Genomic DNA, 20,453 nt, shown 5'->3' on the forward strand with positions numbered 1-20,453 from the left:
ACTGGTTGTACCATATTGCAAACACAGTAGCCTGCTTTGGAGAAGTTGACAGTAAACAAGATGAACAGGCATCTGAATCCCCCATGGTTCAGGGGCAGGTGCTGGGGCATTTAAGGGCAGAGAAATGGTTAAAACACCTCTCTCCTGCGGTGCTGTTTCTCTAGTACTCCCAACTGCAGGCTCCCTGAACAGGTTTTTCCTGTTTCAAAAAGGGCCATCAGGCTACCACTACATGCATTTGTACATAACATGAAGTTCAGCTCTTCTGTTTATGACAAGTAAATGGCATTTGTTTGTTTTTACCATGAAGCATTCACAAGAAAAAGGACTGGAAACTTTTGCTTGAAACTCACCAGATCGGGATTTAATGATGTTGCTAAACTCATTGCGCCCTCCATCTAGTCCTTCATCCAAAACCTTGGCCATCCTTTTTCCGCCCCAGCTTCAGAATTCCTGAGCAGAATTATTTAAAATCTTTGTCCACACAGCTCACACTCCAGCCTGCTTTTGAAGTAATACCTGAAACATAAACACACTCAAATAAATACATGTAAATAGTTTTTCTCAAGTAGGACTATATACGTTATCGCTGTAACTATTTCAATACCTTCAATCCATGCCTCCTCATTTTTAAAACTGTGTAATTAATAATCCTCATTTGCTGCTGCTCCTTTTAAGCCTTGGAATAGTTCCTTATCTTACAGATGCCCGAAGGTCAATTTACTCTGTAATCAGAGTCTATGGGAGGATAGACTCCAGGAGAGGATAAAAAAGGAAGACCTAAGGAGGCTACTGACAAATTCTAGAACTCGAGCTTTTCAGTACTACCCACTTAATTACATGGTACCATGCTGTGCTTTCAGAGTGCTTTTTAAACTTAGTATCCATGACAGTGTGTGTGTGTGTATGGGCAAAGGTCAAGCAATATCTAGTAAGTCACAATCAAAATCCAATTAGCCTGCGTTACTTACAGATTTATTCCATACACAATCAAATGCAATTCAATCCTGTATATGTTTACTGACAAGTCCTTCTGAATTTAGTGGGACTTTGCTTCAGGTAAATGTGTATAGGATTGCATCCTTACACTTTGTAAGAGCACAGTTCTCATCACTGCCTGCCACTTTAAAGAAATCCTGGCCCACAGACTTGAACACAGCTTGGGAGTGGCTGGGTTGACTTCCTTATTTATGTGGAAGGAAACAGTTTTCCAGCTGTTCCAAAGCCTGCCTGGATGAGACTGGTTAGCTCTCCAAAAGCTACAGGGAGGAGGAAAAGTGGTATTTGCCTCTTATATAGTTTAGCCATATAACATTTTAGGTGGAAAACCATGTAGTCTCTCAACATGAACCCTGTCTATTTTCTAACTTTTATTTCCTACAAAAAAGGAGATAATGATACTAATCTACTAAAGCCTCAATGCAGTATTAATACATTTTCCCACCATTCCCCAAGGGCTTAGAATTGTTTACAATATATCATCATTTATTTGTATTACAGCCACCTTCTAAGGTTCAATGGAGCTGAGAGATGGAATTTGCTGTAGGCCATCATGCAAGCAATAAGATAAAAAGAGGATATGGACTTCAGCTTTCCAAGAGTATCACTCCATGAGTCTCTTGGGGGAAAGAAAAGAGACCAAATTATGTCATGAGTCTTGAGATGAGGAAATCTGCTCAGACTTTCACTCAACACGTGACTGCTTGAATTGCCAGGTACAACTGTCAAAGTCAAGTTTCACACGTAGAATGAGTTTGGATTCCATCCAGCCCAAACTCTCAGCCCTTCCCAGCTGTCTACACACACTATACGCACACTTAAGCAACCACAGCATACGTAATCGGTTCATATTCTAGTTGCCTTTCAAAGGTACTTTTGCTGCAATGACTTCTGCCCAGTAAATATTCTAGACCCCTTGCCTCAGAATCTGCTTGTATGCCCAAGTCCACACATCTTTCCAGATATTGCACACATTAATCTCAAGGGAAACGGCCAGCCCACTTCAGCAGAACCCTGAGCTTGCCCGAAGCAGGACAGCCAGTGCCTGCTCTCATCACATTCTGCTTCGAAGCAAAGCAAGCAAGGTTTTTTTTTTAATTAGAAACAAATCCAAGTAAGTTAACAACAACAACAACAGAAGTGAGGTCACTGTTCTCTTGCCTTAAAATAACCAGTGACTATTCCACAAGCTACTACATATGTGTCTGGAGGGAGTGTAAGGCAGATAAGGAAGAAGGTGGCAGCTGCCTTCCACCTCAAGTGGAAGCAACAGGTGGTTTCCCCTACTCATTTTACCCACCAATGCCTCCATGCATAGGTGGGCACAACCAGGGCCATCAAACCCACTAGCACTTCTTCACAGGAAAAGAATTAACTCTAGCCTAAGCCTCCTTTGATTCCCTTTCCACAAAATGCATGCAGGTAGTGAGATTCGTATCTCCGATAAGCTAATGAGAAATTTGTGTTTCATAGAAGCTTTGAGTGCACCTAGAACTCCAAAGGTGAGCGAGACAAGCGACCATTTTGCGGAGCTTTTAAACCTGTACCTGCTCTTTTGGGAAGGAGGAGGCAAAGACAGTTAAAGAAAGTGGCACACACTTTCAGCGATTAAAGCCTCCTTGCATTGCAAGCATCCTACCACTGACAATCTAAGCTGGGCGCCCAGACCCACGTTCCAAATAGAATGGAAGGCTTTCCTGTATTATTATCCCATTCCAAAGAAGTTATGCGATGAAGCGGCCTCTCCGCCTCCAAAGCCTATGGCACACGACAAATTTGCCAACTCTTTTCAAGTGCTGCTCTTTTTTTCTGGAAATAGATCAGTGAGTCCACTAATGCCACGTGTGGCACAAGAAAAGCAGGAGGAGCACCAAGGAATTGGGTGATCCCCTTCGTCACCCCATAAGGGGTGGTGGAGAGAGAGAAAGAGAAGGGGGTTTGCTACGACCTACGAGTCAGACTCCAATCCCCACGTGCATCCAGCTTCTTTGCAGAGTTTTGTCCCCAGCTGACTGCTCGTTTCCTGAGGAGAACTGCAACCCCTCAGCAAACACCAGGCTTTGAAACTCTTGTCTGTCTGTGGTCTCCAATCCACCAGGCTCGCGGGGGGAGACGAGAGAGAGCGAGAGAGCGCTTCTTGGGCTGCTGCCCTTTTGTCCTCCCCTGCGCGGAATCGCGTTACGCTCTCCGGCGTCGTCAATTATTCACCAGCTTACCTGCTGGAAAGAAGCAGGAGGAGAGAAGCGCCGGCCAGATCGGCTGCTGCCCCGGCCAAGTCAAATCACAGGCTCCATTCCGCGCAGGGCTGCTGCTGCTGCTGCTGCTTTCTCACCCTCTCAGAGGGACAAAAGTAAAATGAAACCCAGCGCCGACAGCCTGAAGAAGTTGCTAAACCAAAACCCCCTCGGACCAAAAGAAAGTTTCGGCGTCCCAACTGCTCGCTCCGCGCCCCGAGGCTGCCTCTCGCTCGGCTCCTTGAGGAAGAGCCTCTCCCACCGCCGCCCCCTCAGGGCGGACCCTCCCTCGCGCCCTCCTTCCCTCCCCGCCTCGGCTCCTCCTGGGGCCCCCGGGATTCCTCGCTCGCTAGGAGGGAGGACGCGGCTGCGACACAGCCAGCCTGCCTCGCCTCTCTCGCCTCAGCCACTTGGGCAGCCCGCGCCCCTCCTGCAACTTGGAGTTTGCACGACGCCGCCGCCTGGATAAGGACTCTCTCAGCGAACTTTTTTTCGCGGCGCCTGGAACTTTGTTCCTGGAACGCGCGCGCGCGCGCAGCCACTCGCTCTGCCTCCCTCCCTCCCTCCCTCCCTCCCTCCTTCCCTCGTCGGAGCTGCAGCGCAGGCAGCGCCACACTCTAGCGCTGGGAACGCGGCGTGGCAGCGTCACGTGGCCTGCCGGCCTGCCAATCAACTCGGACCCCCCTTTCCTGTGCCTGGGGCGCCCGGCCCAGCGTGGGACTCTTCGACAGGAGGGCTGTAGGTTCGAGTCCCACTTGGGGCAGAAGAGGCCTGCATTGCAGGGGGTTGGGCTAGATGACCCTCGTGGTGTCCCGCCCTCCCAACTCTACAGTTTTATGATTCTAGGACCGCACTCGCCCAAGGAAGTTGGTGTGTCACCAGCCCAGAGCTGGAATCCTTTGCTGCCTTTCTCTTAAAGGCACACCCTACCCCAAAGTTAGACTAAGAAATTGTGCAGCCAGGTCATTGACTAGCTTGCTCAGAAATGCGTGTCCCGCTGTGCTGGAGAGGGGATTCAGTCCATAGCTAGGCGTGTTTAGGATTGAGGCACTGAACTGGCATGTGCGATGGGAGGCCGCAGTCCCATGAAGGCTTACTTACCAAAGAGTAAAGCTCCACTGAGCACAGTGAGCCTTGTTTTCGAGGAAGCATGCTTGGATCACAGCCACAGTGAGAGTTTACCTTGCAAAACCTTTGCTTGAAACACCAGATGCCCTTGTGCTTGCATATATATATATATATATATATATATATATATATATATGAAACAAATAAATAACTATTAATAACAGCACTGAAAACACTTAAAACCATTTAAAAAGGAGGAAGTATGAGTAGTTGATATATAATAATTGGACAAATGAGAGCCAACAGAGTGTTCAATAATTGTCCTATCAAAACTTGATATTTTGAATCCTCCTGTCAGATGAAACCACTAACCAAGGCCTGTAATCACAGCTACGCTGTAGCAACTGAAAGTTACTGTCTGCCCATGGTAAATTTAGTAATACAAAGTAGCAGATTTCATCTCTTAATGTTACTGTTTTTACTACAACTCTTCAAAACACATTTTACAAAGTTTGCAGTAGCAGTTACATTGGCAGGAAATCTAAGTTGCCTGCTTCTGTCCTATTTGTTTGTTTTATCATTATATAAACTCCACCTCTCATTTAACAATCCTGGGGTGGGTTACACATAAATTCAGCCTCAACATTATTCAATACAATATAGAATAACTGTTCTAAATGGGGTTGCACTTAAAGGAACAGGTACACAGTTTAGGAGTTCTCTTGAAACCATGGAGGCCCAAGCTGGAGTCTATGCCGAAGAATGCCTCTCACCAGCTTGGGCTGGTGCATCAGCTGCACCCTGTCCAAGTCTGTTCCAGAGTGCTGGGGGAACTCTTAGAAAATGTTCAGGGGGAGGAAAGGCTGAGGACATTCCATGGTGCAAAGGAAAATTATCGTGGTCACCGAACGAGAGACTTAGTGCTATGTTGGATTCCACCCCATGAGCTTTTCAAGGCACAGATGAATTCTACTGCATCCAGCTTTCATCCAGATTTATTCAGAAAGTGATGTGTGTACATGTACACTTTCTCTTTCAGTTTCTTGCGAAGAAGAGATACTGATATGAGAGCAGTGTGCTGTGGGGGTGACACCCACAGGACTCACTCAAAAATCCATAGGTATCTATGGGCCTAAAAAGGCTGGTGACCTGTTCTGGCATCTTGTCTATAATACAGTACTTTATTTTTTTTTTTTTTGTTCGACTTAAATCTGTAAGAATTAGACCTCATTGACCCATCTACACATAATGAAATGCAGTGCTCAGTGCTTAGTATTTTGAATTGTTTATAGCTCGTTGTAAGATCTGCCAGCTTTGAAAAGAAGAACCATAAGAACATTTACAGACAAGATATGTACCTATTGTTGTTGTTGATGCCAATTTTCTAAGTGCAAATGTAAGTTTTAGACATGTTACGGCAAAAATCTGGGTGCGAGGCTGCTCTGCCACCCAGCTCATCGGACTCAGTCCGTGGGTCCCTGCGGAGGAAAATGAGCTCAGCCGGAGACAGGAGCAAACTGCAGAAGATCCAAGTTTATTGGCCAACAGGTTCAAGACGAGATTGAACCGTGAGAAAGGGGTGACATGAGTTTTTGAAACTTCCCTCCATGTCCCAGAATACAGTGCAAAACACGTCATGAATACATTAAAGAGAGGTTTGGTTACACAGATTACATCATGAATATATTAAAGGGAGGTTGGGTTACACAGATTAACATATGGAGGAGGGAGGGGGGAATATGCAGAGCTACACCGGATTAACATATGGAGGAGGGAGGGGGGAATATGCAGAGCTGGAGATATGCACAGATAAACACTTCCTGGGGATGAGAAAACAATGGTCTCAAATATGCATAGTCTGGCACCTGACATTGCCTGGAGGAAAGGCTGATCAGAGCAAACTGGCACGTTGATTTTCTATGAATTTTATAGATTTTAGTCCCTTTTGACATTGACAATTGGAAATAAATTGATATATTGTAGCGAAGAAGAAGGTGAAGAAGACATGCCCCCCCCTTCCGTAACAGTCCCCCATTCGGAGATAGATTTGCATTAAAGTTCTGTAAGAACTTGCAAATCTTTTCTCCGCACCCTAAATCTTGGTGAAGGTGGGGTGCCGTGTGAGTGGGAATAGGCCCTAATGGAAAAGGAGGTTGGTTGAGCAGGGCAACAAAGGAGGGAGCAACACGGACCAATACAATGTATGTTTATGTTATGTAGATATGCACTAAATAATAACTTTGTATCTACCGTACTAGATGTGTGGGTTTGTGCAAACCTGAAGGGGACTTGCAAATCATGCCTCTTAAGGCCATTTGCAAGTATAGTAGTGCAGATAGCTGGGTATAGGATATCGCATAAAGGAACACCTGTTGTATTTTGTTCAGTAGTGGTCTATGCTTTACATTTAGCAGGAAGGTCCACTATTGACTGGAAAAAAATGCAGTTCGCTTTGCCCCCCGCCATTTTGTGTTCTCAGGTGTCAAGGTAGCTCTTCTGTGGTCTCACGTGTCACAGTAGTGGCAATCCCTGGTGAATCCACTTAGGGCTTTCATATTAGCCATGTTGCCTGGCACCCATCACAGCTGGCACAGGTTTGGACACGTCCTGAGGGAAATATCTTTACCTTGGCCTTTCTATGGGGTTTTATTTTAGAGGCTCTGGTCAACAGTCATGGGAAGTTGCTCACTTGCACTTAAAAGGACCAAAAGCTAATTGCAGCCTGGATACACATGCCCAATTCACACTGGGTCGAATTTGAATTTATCTTGCCCCATGGTTCTTAACTCTTCAAACCAATCTGTTAAAAGAAAACCATTCTTAAAAGGGGCACTTGTCCAAATAAGTCAATTTAACTCTATAAGGGATCATTCCTGCTAAATCAAGGCATATACACCTTCCTGAAGCTTCTCCTTGGTAAAGTGAGTTTTAACACATTTTAAAATGGGTAGGGAAGGTTGGCAGTGTGCCAGGTGGGACAGCGAAATGTGGTTATCTAAACATTGAACTACACAATAGCCTGATCCATTTGAAAGCATAAAATGTATGAAAATCCTCCATTGGGGTATAAGGAATAAGACAGTATACATTAAACATAAGACAATTACACACACACACACAAAAAAATTCTTCCCTTTGTGGAAATAACACTGTCAAACACATTTCAACATTCCTACATAATAACACATAATACACAACAAACTAATTAAATATCAGTTGAATATAAGAGTCAAAAAATGTCCTTGCAATTCAACTCCTCCCCTCTTTGTCAGCCCCACTTCCCCTTTGAAAGAAATTTGTTGTTGGGACTTCCGGGTCGGCGCCATCGCCGAATGGCAGACTCCCTCCGAGCTCCGGAGGGAGCCGGCTCGGCAGGGGTTGGGTCCTACCGCGCCGGCGACGCGGGGACCCTCAAAAACCACGGGCACGGAGACCGTGGACATGGGGACTCGGCTGGTACCGTCAGCGCCCTCCCGACTCGTGAAGGAGCCTTTTTAAAGGCTACGGATCGGGTGCCAGGGAGCGGCGTGGTACTGTGAGTCTATCGCTTCCCCTGCCGAGCGCAGCCGCAAGCCATTCGACGGAGAGCGCTGGCTTTTTTCAATTGAAATTCGGACACTTAACAACAACCCGTGAGTAATTGGGTAACCGGGTACAAAAGGAGGAAAAAAAAGGAATTTTTTTTCCGAATTCGGTACGAGCGGGGGGGGGGATCTAAAAAGGAAGTCAGTCCCCTCCCTGATTGTAAACATGCTAAAACAAGGACTGAGAAACCAAGATCAATTCAGAAGTTTATTGTTGATAAAAAATATAAAATTCCACGATGGAACTATCACAAGAATTGTGCTGGAGGAGAAAAGTCGAAGGTGAGAGGGAAATGGCAACCCCCCCTGGGAACCGGGGCGATTCCGAGAACCTGGCGGAGAGAGATGGAGAGTTTGACAGCTGTCAAAGTAGCTGTCAAATCGTGAGAATACAAAGAGGACTCTGTTACAAGTATTTTGCTGGTTAATTTTGATACAATTGGATATAAATATGGATACAAAATGTCGGGTGAAAAACGAAACAACAATTTGACTGTTGGATGAGAGGACACAAAGTTATGGCAACCCCCCTAGAGGGGCAGTGGGACATTACAAGCGACGTATGTGGAAAACTACTCTGGGATGTGTATTGGTATTAGCTCCTGGGAAAGTAGCAAAACTGAAATATTGTTGTGTCTACAGAGGTGACAACATAATAGAATTTTTCTATTGAAGTATGCTAGGAACTGGACGTAAGTTTTTGTTCCTGAATAACAAACCTCTGCAGAGATACTAGATTTCAGAATAAGAATGGTTTTGCAGCTGAACATGACAGAAACCTGAGAAAGTAAGAAGCAAAAGAGTTAAGGACCAACTACGCCACAGAAAGAACAATGGGAGGAGCAACAACGATCAAGGGAAATTAAAGGCCTCGATTAAACTGGACTCTTGAAATTAAACATTATTAAAACAAGCAGATTTAAAGAAAACCGGCAAGATGGATTGAGAAAAACTTGGCTGTGGACTTGAGACCTCCAGGCTGACAATATACTGACTGATGGACATGGGGAATCCAAACCGGGGAAGGGAGGGGGAATTTTAGAATCCAAAGGCTATGTAACCAACTTTTGGAATCTTCTATTATCTTCTATCTTCTATCTTTTTATACAACTTTGGCATCTTGATTTAACATGTTTTTTGGGGGGGAAAGGGGGAACTCGTGGAAGGAAATGGGGTAGATCTTGGGGGAAAAATCTTTTGTTTTATTTTGTTAAAGATGGGGGGAAAATCTTTTGTTCTATTTTGTTAAAGAGGAGGAGCGACGTTAAGACTGTAATTTAAATTGGCTATCAGGTACAACACATTAGGCATAAATTGGGAATGAGAACTTGTGGAACCAACATAGGGAAAAGGGAATGTAGCTGGGAGGGGAAGGAGGGAGTCCCAGAAAGAAGGTTATGAAAATAAGGGTTTAAAATTGGTCTTTTTTTCTTTCTTTCTTTTCTTTATCTTTTCTATCTTTTCTATTTTGTTATTATTGGAAACTTTAATAAATATGATTTAAAAAAAAAATGAAAGAAATTTGTTGTTGCAGGTAATAAGTCTCGTGGTAGCGAAGCTTTTCATTGGATCTGTAGTAACACACTTGTAGAAGTGATATCCTGTAAGGACAGGGTGGACTTAAAAGACACAGTTAAATAATAATAAAACACACACGCAAACACACACACACAATGACCTATGAGGAACCAAAATAAATAAATGCTAAGACACAGAATTTTAAGAGATCTGAAGTAACAATGAAAATAAAAGAGTGTTTCTTGATGTGACAACATCAGCTAGAGTGTTAATAGCAAAATACTGGAAAATGACTTAATGGCAATGTAACTTTGTGCAAGTACCTTGAACTAGCCAAAATGACAGAATTAATAAGAAATGCTCAGGCAAAAGGTAAACAAATACCATTCCACAAACAATGTTTGGTTATGCTTCAATTAATTTCATAGACATCATGAAAAAACGGATTAAATAAATGGAAACAGATTATTTATAACTTTAAAGTGTCAAAGACACAAAGGGATGGAAGTCACTAATACAGCAGGGATTTCACAGAACAGAAAGAAAGTTAATACAGCAGGGATTTCACAGAACAGAAAGAAAGTTGTTGTGGGAGAAAAAAGGGACAAACACTTTGTTATCGGGGTTCACATATCCTGTTAAAAGGGAAAATTATTTCATGTGAAAAGCCTGTCAGGAAATGCTGTTCCTAAAATGCACACAAACAAAGTCTGTGATTTAAATCCCATTGAGGGGTGGAATTCTTTGATATTTACCTGTGAAAAGAATTTGGCATGTTAAGATTTCAAACTTGGGACACATTAAGGGTGATTTCTCTCAATGGTTCCAAGTTTTACATAAACCTCCTCCCCCCCCCACAGTTCCCCCTCCTTCCTCTCTCTCTCTCTCATTTCTTTTCCTATCTTTTTTTTTTTTTTTTTTTTGCTGATCTAGTCTCTGTGCATGTGTGGAGTTCATGTCTCAGCAAACCTTTTATACTATTGAAATGTTGCATCTTTTGGCAAAATTAGAATTTGAATAAGGGAAGGGTAAGGAGTAGATTTTAAAAGAGGGTTAGATTTAAAACAAAAGAGAGAAACTCAGCAATTGAAGTATTCACCAACAAAGCTAGCAATTTCAGCCCAAGCAAAGCGACTGCTTCCTTTATGTACAGGAAAGGGCTAATATTCCTCTGGCCATTCGTGGAACAATGCCGCGCCCTTATATATGGAAAAAAATGGCCAGAGTCAGAATTCATAGGATTTTTTTTAATTTTTTTTTTTAAAAACATTCTAAGTTTTTCGGCCTTACCATTTGCAGACAAAAATTTTCCTGCCCCTTTATTTACAGGATTGGTCAAGGCCCATATGTATTGGTCTGATTTTCAAATAGTAGACAAAATGATAAACAAAATGATAAACACTGTAATCACTCAAATGCTTGGTATTACCAGTTGTGCTTCAAAACATCACAGCTTCACCTCTCACCTTTTTAAAACTAAAGAGCAAAGCTAGGCTGAATTTCAACTCCATCACCACACCAGAATTTAAGAATTACCCTGCAATGCTTGCGGACACATGTCCTTCCACACAGCCACAAATTGGGAGAGTTGAAAGGGACCCTGGGGTCATCTAGTCCAACCCTCCAAAATAAAGGGTTCACAGCCAGATTTCACAGCAAGATTGGTACTACACACACATACTTATGTACACAGGCACTACTGGGGAAGAGAGCACAATCAGTGCTCCTATCATGTACTAAGGAAGAGGAAAATAAAAAATTCCCAACTTATACAGAACCCTTTAGCAGATCTTGAGATTAGTTTGAGTTTACTTCCTTAGACGTGCAAGTTCCTTAGAGTGCAAGTTCCTAGACAAATGATCTTTAGAGAAAGATTGAAGTGAACATTTTCTTAGTTAAAACAGCCATAGATTTGATTTAAAGGGAATACAAAAGTGACAATTTTCCTGAATTTGCAGAGGAATACTGTAGACTCACGATCTGAAAAGTTGCGGCAAAGCAAGAGGTGGGGTAAACATTTGCACCCTTCATTCTCATCTTGTCTTATTTAGGACTGATAAGGTCCAGCATAGCTTCCTTAAATTTAAAATTTTGAAGCAAGCTTGCAGTTTAAACTATGCGCGCTTAAGAAAGGCAGTCTGTCAGAGACAGAAGGAACAGACAACACACATAACAGACAACATGCAAACACACATATTCTCATATATGTATTAACACACAACACACATAACAGACAACATGTAAACATATATACTCTCATCCTTTAGTTGGTTATTGCAAGGAGTTGGGCTGCTTCCTTTAGCTTCATTAAGTGAAATTAGTAGGAAGGTCCCACATGGTTTTAAGAGCCTCCTTGCCTCTTCAAACACCACCAGTTAACCAGCCGGCCAACGCAATTCGGGCTTGGCGGGGGCGGTGCTGGCGGGCCAGATTTCAGAACAGAGGTCCTCTAATTTTTGTTTCAATAATAATTTGTGGCCAGGAATCGACTTCCAATACGTGATGACAAATTGTAGAGGAGAGTCAGGGTCCTTCCGGGACTGAGATGGCTTTCTAGAAGCCTTCCTCCCAGAGTGAGCCCGCTCGTGTTTGGAAGCCTGGGTACCCATTTTATGTTTCACGCGTGTCTAAGTGGAAAGGAAGAGAGGGAGAGGTCGGTAAGGATTGGTATATCTACGAGATTGGTAGACCTAATACAGGGAATTATAGTGAGCAGGAATTTATAGTAAAGAGGGTTTCAAGTCGCTTGGCAACTTTAGTAGGGTTTTTTAAAGAGCTCTAGCTATCTGGTATATTTCCTTCCTATTTTCCTTTTCTCAATATCCTGGGGTCCTTCTTCCACTCTGCCTGATCCCGCCCAATCCTCCCTGGGCTATCCCTCCTGGCAACCTCCTACCTATCGTTAGACTTCTCAGGAAAGGGGCCCTACTGGACGCCCGCGCCGTGCGGTGCCAGATCGGGTGATCCCTGGATAGGGTTCTGGGTCGAAAATCCCCCTTGCTTTCGGAAGCGGGCTCACAATAAGTGGCTCCGACCGATGCGGCTGGGATTAGGATAGAAAGCAAGACCACTTCCTGCCCCCTATGAAAGGACGCTCGGGAAGATCGGAAAAAGAGCTCTAACCCCTTGCTTTCAACTGAGATACCCGTTGCGGGGAGTCGTCTGTCTTTCAAGACGGGTCTCTCCGTCTTACTTCTCGGGCTCTCAATTGGTGCGGCTGGCCAGAGAATTATAGAGAAAGAGATAGAGCTCAGAACCCCCCCTTTTGGGTCGAGCAGCAGTCCACGGTCTCTCTCACCAATTGGACCAAGAGACAGGCGAGAAGGAGCGATAGAGAGGAGGGCAGAGAATTCAGTTGCCAGGAGATTTCCACCCCTTTCCCACCAGTGCACTGGGTTTTTCCTTTTCCTTATACTCACGTGTTTTCCATGATGATCCCGGGATTGATGAGTAAGCCGGCTGGATCCCTCTTTGCTCCCCGGCTGAACTCCTGGGGCTTTCGATTACCGCCCGGAAGATGGCCGGGGGTCCAAAGGATCTTCCCAGGCAAAATGGCCTGGTGCCGGCTGAAGATTTCGGGGCCCCCGGTCAGCAACGCGGGAGAACCGCATGCCCCACGTTGGGCGCCAACTGTTACGGCAAAAATCTGGGTGCGAGGCTGCTCTGCCACCCAGCTCATCGGACTCAGTCCGTGGGTCCCTGCGGAGGAAAATGAGCTCAGCCGGAGACAGGAGCAAACTGCAGAAGATCCAAGTTTATTGGCCAACAGGTTCAAGACGAGATTGAACCGTGAGAAAGGGGTGACATGAGTTTTTGAAACTTCCCTCCATGTCCCAGAATACAGTGCAAAACACGTCATGAATACATTAAAGAGAGGTTTGGTTACACAGATTACATCATGAATATATTAAAGGGAGGTTGGGTTACACAGATTAACATATGGAGGAGGGAGGGGGGAATATGCAGAGCTACACCGGATTAACATATGGAGGAGGGAGGGGGGAATATGCAGAGCTGGAGATATGCACAGATAAACACTTCCTGGGGATGAGAAAACAATGGTCTCAAATATGCATAGTCTGGCACCTGACATTGCCTGGAGGAAAGGCTGATCAGAGCAAACTGGCACGTTGATTTTCTATGAATTTTATAGATTTTAGTCCCTTTTGACATTGACAATTGGAAATAAATTGATATATTGTAGCGAAGAAGAAGGTGAAGAAGACATGCCCCCCCCCTTCCGTAACAGACACGAATCTATTGTTCTGTACAAATGCAATTTGAACATATAACTAAAACTGAATTGTAATACAGCAGTACGTAGTGATAGAGCAGTATCAAGATAGAAACATCAGTGCCTTGAACAGTGACTGATTTGTTTTCCCAAAGAGAAGGAAGCTTGTTTTGTTGAATTGCACAAATTAGGCATTTACCCTACTAAAACCTGCTCAGTGCTGCACTTAGGAACATAATAAACTTCCTTACATTGAGCCATCACTGGTCCATCCAGCAGATTTCCAGGGATCCTTCCCAATCCTACCTGTTAATGCCAAAGATTCAACTTGGGATCTTCAGCATGCAAAGGAGGTACTCTACCATTGAGCCACTACTCTTCTTTATTACCAGGGAACCCTTGAGGGCATTGTATCAGCCTCCAGCAACTATAAGAATAGATAAAAGTTTAAGAAGCTATGGTACATATTAAACATACAGTGGTACCTTGGGTTAAAAACTTAATTCGTTCTGGAGGTCCATTCTTAACCTGAAGCACCACTTTAGCTAATGGGGCCTCCCGCTGCCGCCGTGCCGCTGGAGCATGCTTTCTGTTCTCATCCTGAAGCAAAGTTCTTAACCCGAGGTACTATTTCTGGGTTAGTGGAGTCTGTAACCTGAATCATCTGTAACCCAAGGTACCACTGTAGAGCAATAATGTCCCCCAATCACGTTGTGTTCCGATTTATACTAGAACCAGTTTATACTGTGCCTCAACCCTAAACTTTGCCCTCTCACCAGTGGCAAATATAAGAATATAGGAAGATGTCTGATACTGAATCAGAACATTGGCCTACCTTGCTCAGCATCATCTAGTAGTCTGATGGACAACGGCTCTTCAGGATTTCAGAAAGGTTTATTCCAGCCCTACCTGGAAATGTCATGAATTGAACTTGGGACCTTTTGTGGGCAAAGCAATTTTTCCAAGAATTGGCTTTTGGCCTTTCTCCTATAAGTGTAACAAAACCCAACTGTTTGATTATTTTGAAATGAAATGCTGAGATGCTGAGTGGCAAGCAGGGAGAGGTGGGTGGCTACTGGAATTTGCTGTTTCTGTGCTTTATTTTCTGCTCTGAGTCCCTCCTCAAAACTGCTCCCCTTCCTGCAGGAAGCCTACACTGGGCAAAGTAGCTGGGAAGTTTTGAGTGGGAAAATGGCAGTTAGTCCCTCTTGCCCCCTAGCCAGATTCTCTACACAAAATGAAGCTGTCCAAAGACTGGTTTTCATTACATTTCATATGTTAACTGTGGGAGCCTCTATGTTAGGAGCCTATTTGTAACATGCATTTGCAACGCAGCCGACAACCCCTTGGATTATTTTAAAGGATTCCTTAAGCTCTAATGACACCCCTGGAGTGATTTGTTATCTTTGTAAAAGATAACAAGCCCCTTAAGAACATTGTATAGAAATTCCCTTAATGAGCAGTTATAACCACCACCAGTTTGCCTTCCTGTCAAAAGCTTCTTAACAAGGTGGATAATTTCAACTGGCAACAATAACACTTCTCTTTAGAAAGCAAGCTTTTGTTCAGTACTATAAATGCAAGTTTTGTTCCACTGCATTTTATTGTTCTGTTAGCTTCACACCTGTTTTGTGCTCAGTTTGGTATGAGTTATGTGTTACACTGCAAATATAACTATTCCGCTGAAAAAATGCCATCTGTCTCTTGTTTAACTGGGAAAAGAAATTTTGCTCATTCGGTGGTTCTTGTAACCCTTATATAAAACAAAGAAAATTGCCTTGATCAGACTCTGAAGTAACTGGAGTTTAAACTGTCATATTGAATCACACCTATTTTGCAGATCATTAGTGTATTTGACTGCACCAGTTAATAATTATTGTTGTTAGGATGGAAGGCTGAAAATTAAAAGAACCAGATAAACCAGAGAAGATTACAATCCACATTACCAGTCAACTTGTGTGCACATGCGCGCACACAAACACACCTTCAGTTTATTTTCTTATGGAGATATGATGAAAAACACATGCAGGTTGTATTTGCTCAATAAAAAACCAAACATGTTAATGTTCTAGCCAATTAGCTTAAATGTACTTGGATGCCTGATTGGCAAGCATTGGTACTTAATAAGCATTGTTAGAATGTTTAAGGACAAAATAGTATGATAGTAAGCATATTAGACTACTTGTAAATGGTATTAGACTGCTCAAAATCTACTTTTAAATACACATCCCAAAAACATTTATGGCTGTAAGCATGACTGGGAGTGGGGGGGTCCTATGGGGGGGCACACATAAGCTGCTTTCTCATTCCTAAGCCACTGACTCAGTTTTTGTTTTGTGCTTTGTTTGGACCAAGAGATGGAGAATTAACCTAACCCCTGTCACTTCCTTCTCCAGTGGGTTAGCTGAAAAGGCACAGGAATGTGGCAGGGGGAAGGAATGTTAGCAGTTTACCTACTCCAGATAAGGAGATTCACGCATGTAAAGAGTTTTCTGTGCAAATTGCACATAGTACTTATTGTTCCAAACCTTTTACCGTAAGTTAACATTACAAAGTTAACATTACCGTAAGTTAACATTGCAAAGCATCAACAAGCATGTACATTTTTTTTTACTATGGGGAAAAAAAGAAAGGAAAATAACACAACAGCAGCATTTGGGACTTTTTAGTTAAGAGGAAAGGCAAGTAAGAGGCGACATGATAGAAGTTCCTAAAATGATGCATGGCATGGATAAAATGGACAGAGAGAAGTTATTCTCCCTCTGTCATAACACTAGAACTCAGGGACATTAAGCTGAATGTTGGAAGATTCAGGGCAGACAAATGAAAGTTTTTCTTCATGCAGCAAATATGGAGGAGGCAGTGCTGCCTTTAAGAGAGGATTAGACCATGGGTTGGCAAACGTAGGGCCATGGGCTAGATCAGGCCCACTTGCCTTCTAAATCTGGCCCACAGAAGGTCCGGGAATCAGCGTGTGGATCGCCAGCACATAGGTTCTTTCCTCTCCCTCCCTCCCTCCTCCTGGCTTCTCCCCGTCCTGCCTAAAGGAGGAAGGGGGCTGGGCTTTGTTGGTGCCAGCCCCTCTCTGGAGCCCTTTCGCACACCGCTCAATGTTTTTCCACTGCTGCCGCCAGGCCATACCACTCGAAAGACACAGGAGCCACAGTTGGCTGAGCGTCCCTCTCAAGTGGCCGACATTTAAAGCAGCCCCTCCCCGGAGCTCTTTCACGCACCGCTCATCGTCCCTCGTTCATTTTTCTCTCTCCAAAATATAGTCCATCCCCCCACAAGGTCTGAGGGATAATTGACTGGCCCCCTGCTGAAAAGGTTTGAGGACCCCTGGATTAGACAGATTCATGGAGATAAAGGCTATCAGTGGCTACTATGCTCTGCCTCAGAAGCAGGCTGCTTCTCTAGGGTTCGAGACACTATTCTTCAGAATACCAGTTGTTGGAAACTGCAGAAAGGGAAAATGCTTTTCACGTAGTTCCTGCTTGCAGGTTTCCCATACGCATCTGGCTAACCACTGTGAGAACAGGCTGCTGGACTAGACGGGCCATTGGTCTGATCCGGCAGGCTTTTTGTATGTTCTTAAATGTTGCTGTCAGTTCTACTGTTCCTCTGATAACTGCATTCCAGGGTGAAACACGGGCAGCTTATTCTGATGGATGCAGCACTGAGGAGCTTCTTGACTTGCAGATTTTTAAGGAACATAACAAATCTCTCCAGAAGGGTCATTAGAGATTAAGGAATGCCAACTTAGTCCAACAACATCTGGAAGGCCACAGGTTAGCCACCCCTCCTATACCCAGTTCCACATGATTTGGCATTAATTAAAAATATTACCCCCCATGTGGCAGCCCCTTCAGGACAGGGTTAAAATATTTTAGATGAGATTCAGAGGCTTGTGATAACCTGTGTGAGTGCTTTGCCTGTGCAGCATCTCATATTGTTCATCTCAAGAACCACAATTCTGTTAAAGAACTTTTAATTCTAGCAGAGGTTTGGCAGGATCTGAGCCTCCCTCCCTTCAGCTATCTTTTAAAAACTTCTTATTGTTTATACAGTGGTACCTTGGGTTACATATGCTTCAGGTTACATACGCTTTAGGTTACAGACTCCGCTAACCCAGAAATAGTACCTCGAGTTAAGAACTTTACTTCAGGATAAGAACAGAAATCATGCTCCGGCGGCATGGAGGCAGAGGAAGGCCCCATTAGCTAAAGTGGTGCTTCAAGTTAAGAACAGTTTCAGGTTAAGAACGGACCTCTGGAACGAATTAACTACGTAACCAGAGGTACCACTGTACAGGCCTTTACAACATGATCCCCCCCCCTTTTAACCAAGCAGTATTTACTGATATTATTTGTTTAATTACATTTATATCCCACCTTTCCTCCAAGGAAGCTGGAGGTGGCCTGCATAGTTCTCCTCAACATTTTATCCTCACAACAACCCTGTGAGGTAGGTTAGCCTGAGTAAGGGTGTTGGCTGAAGGTCATCACAGATGTTTTTAATAATTTTTTATGGTTCCTTTGCTGGTTTTATCCTTATATACAGTATTTTATGAAAGAGCAGACTATGAATTTGTAAATAAATAAAAACAAATAAAATAAAAACTTCGACTGGCTTATAATAAAAGTATTATAATAGCGATTAGCTGCACCTAGCCAGTAGGTGTCACTCTTCTAAACACATTTGATATTGTGTTGCCTTATTGAGAGGATGCGTTTCAGGATGGGATTAAGAATTTACCGCCAACTCATCTCAGTATTTTGCCATTCGTTTATCACGATTAAATCGTCATGAAGTGTGTTAGCCAGATGGACTCAGCCAGATGGGTGGGCTACAAATAATAAATTATTATTATTAAATTATTATTAGCTGAACAGCTTCCCATTGTGATATGTAATAGAGCAACTGGATCGTCACCACACTGCTACTTGTGACCTACATTTTACAATTCACTTATTTTTTTTCCTGCTGTTACCCTTATAATTTGTGTGATTATTATGTCCCTACTGTGGCTTCGTGACACTGCATTTGGCACTGATTTTTTTGTAACAGAATCGTTAACATGTTATATATCTTGTAATTAACGTTATATAACCAGTTGGGCTTCTTCATTTTTTGCCTGTTGGCTGTGAGCTCTCTCTCCCCGCGAGAATTATTCTCTGTTGTCAGCTTGAAAATGCAGATTTCTGTACAAATAAAGGTAGCATCCGTGAAGAAGAGTTTTCTTTGGATCTCAGGAAGGTTTGGACCCCGTTTCCAGGACAGAGAAGTGCAAGTCCACAAAATTATACCGACGCACTTGTAGATTCTACACAGATCTTTCCCCCCATGCACTCCATAACGATTTTTTTACGTGCAAATGCTGCTTATTTGCTTTCATTCTTGTTGCAGGGCAGCACGTGCCATTTAAGTTTTGCGAAAAATATTTAGCAGATCTCCGGCTTTAATCTCTGGTTCGCATGGACTGATGGAAGTTATATTTGCACGGAGACCCAGTTAAAATTAAATGCACTAAACGGCGGCGCTTCCCTCCCATGATTCCTAATAATATGCATCCTTTGCACACCTTCCTTTCAGGTTAGCTTTGCTGCACAGGCGCGGAAGCGGCTCTCGGCTCTCGTCCCTTCCGGGCAACTGCTCAGTCCCAGCGGCCGCCGTAAAGAGGCTGAAGCTGCCCAGGAGGTTTTCCCCTGTCTACGTGCTTCCTCCTTTTTAATTTACCGAGAGCCGGGGAGTAAAAAAACCAACTACCAGGAGTGGGGTTCGAACCCACGCGGACATGCGTCCATTGGATCTTAAGTCCAACGCCTTAACCACTCGGCCATCCTGGTGCGGTTACAAGCCCTGCACGCGGGCACTCCTATATAGAACAACAGGCTCTGCAGCTCGGTGCGTTCGACCCGTCGCTGCTCCTTCCCCAGCCGCGGTCCCGGCGGCCCCACCTTGAGAGCGAGGGGGGAGAAGAACGCTCGGCAGCTGCAAAACGGCTTCCCCTTGCCGCTCTCCCCTCTCGCCTGCAATTCGAGCATTCTTGAATCCGAGCGCGGGAGGGCGCAGGAAGCGAAGGAAGGAGCGGGCGGAACCCGGATTACCAGAAGTTAAGAGGGGGGAAATGAAAGAAAGAGACGCGAGCGGGCGGTGATCCGCGTCACAAACCACCTGGATCCGTATCAATGAGTGTATTTACTCGCCCCTCATATGGGAAACGAATAATATTTAAAGACTTTAAAAATATTTTAAGTAGTTGTGCCGGTTCAGCATTTCCTACTCACGAGGAAGCCTATTGCAAAGCAGGGCTGTCAAACCGATAAAAACAAAGAAGAATGGGTTCATTTGTTGAAGATGCGTTTATATGCAAAACCTACAGCTTTCTGTCTCCAAAGAAGCGGTTTGTGTATAGATCATGCGGAGCAATGTGGGTACAAATCCCAAAACACTACTGTATGTACTTGGAGCCTCAGTAGTATAAAAACAATTGCGATCCTCGAAACAAGATCAAGAAGGGACAAGAAGAGAAGCAAGCAGCCTAAACTTTCTAGGAATCAGCAACGTGGGGGGCGGGGGCTGCTCTTGCCCCCATGTCCTGCTTGGGGTCTTTCCAGTTTGCAGGGGCAGGTCCAAGAAATTTGGGCACCTGAGACGAACCACTAAATAGCGGTCCCTCCCTCGCTGCCAAGGAAGAAAGGAGGGAATGAAGACCTGTGTTGGGATCTGCTGCCCCTGTGGATCCTGTGCTGCACCCCGAGTCGATCACTTCACCATGCTCCCTGCTGGTTTGGTAGAATCTCCTGCCTCTAAGGG

At 44.1% G+C, this 20,453-nt stretch overlaps 1 protein-coding gene and 1 long non-coding RNA gene across 4 annotated transcripts in view; one reads left to right on the top strand and one right to left on the bottom strand.

Annotated features, from left to right (window-relative positions):
• Positions 1–3,486, bottom strand: part of UTRN (utrophin) — a gene marked incomplete at its 3' end in the record, with an annotated part of 317,155 nt that extends 313,669 nt beyond the window's left edge. The window contains exons 1-2 of one of the 3 annotated variants that reach the window (XM_081905086.1): positions 3,216–3,484; positions 354–519 (exon numbers count right to left, since the gene is read on the bottom strand). In XM_081905086.1, coding sequence (XP_081761212.1) covers positions 354–426 — 73 coding nt within the window. In that variant the 5' untranslated portion in view covers positions 427–519; positions 3,216–3,484. Of the gene's footprint in view, positions 1–353; positions 520–2,951; positions 3,143–3,215 lie in introns of those variants that run through there. The other 2 variants (XM_081905087.1, XM_081905088.1) reach the window with 2 other exon arrangements.
• The window catches only part of LOC309366574, a 50,335-nt gene that overhangs the window by 14,572 nt on the left and 15,310 nt on the right, over positions 1–20,453 (top strand). The window lies entirely within an intron of this gene.

This window comes from Podarcis melisellensis, assembly GCF_964234715.1.
Source record: "Podarcis melisellensis genome assembly, chromosome: 3".
Lineage (NCBI taxonomy): Eukaryota > Metazoa > Chordata > Lepidosauria > Squamata > Lacertidae > Podarcis > Podarcis melisellensis.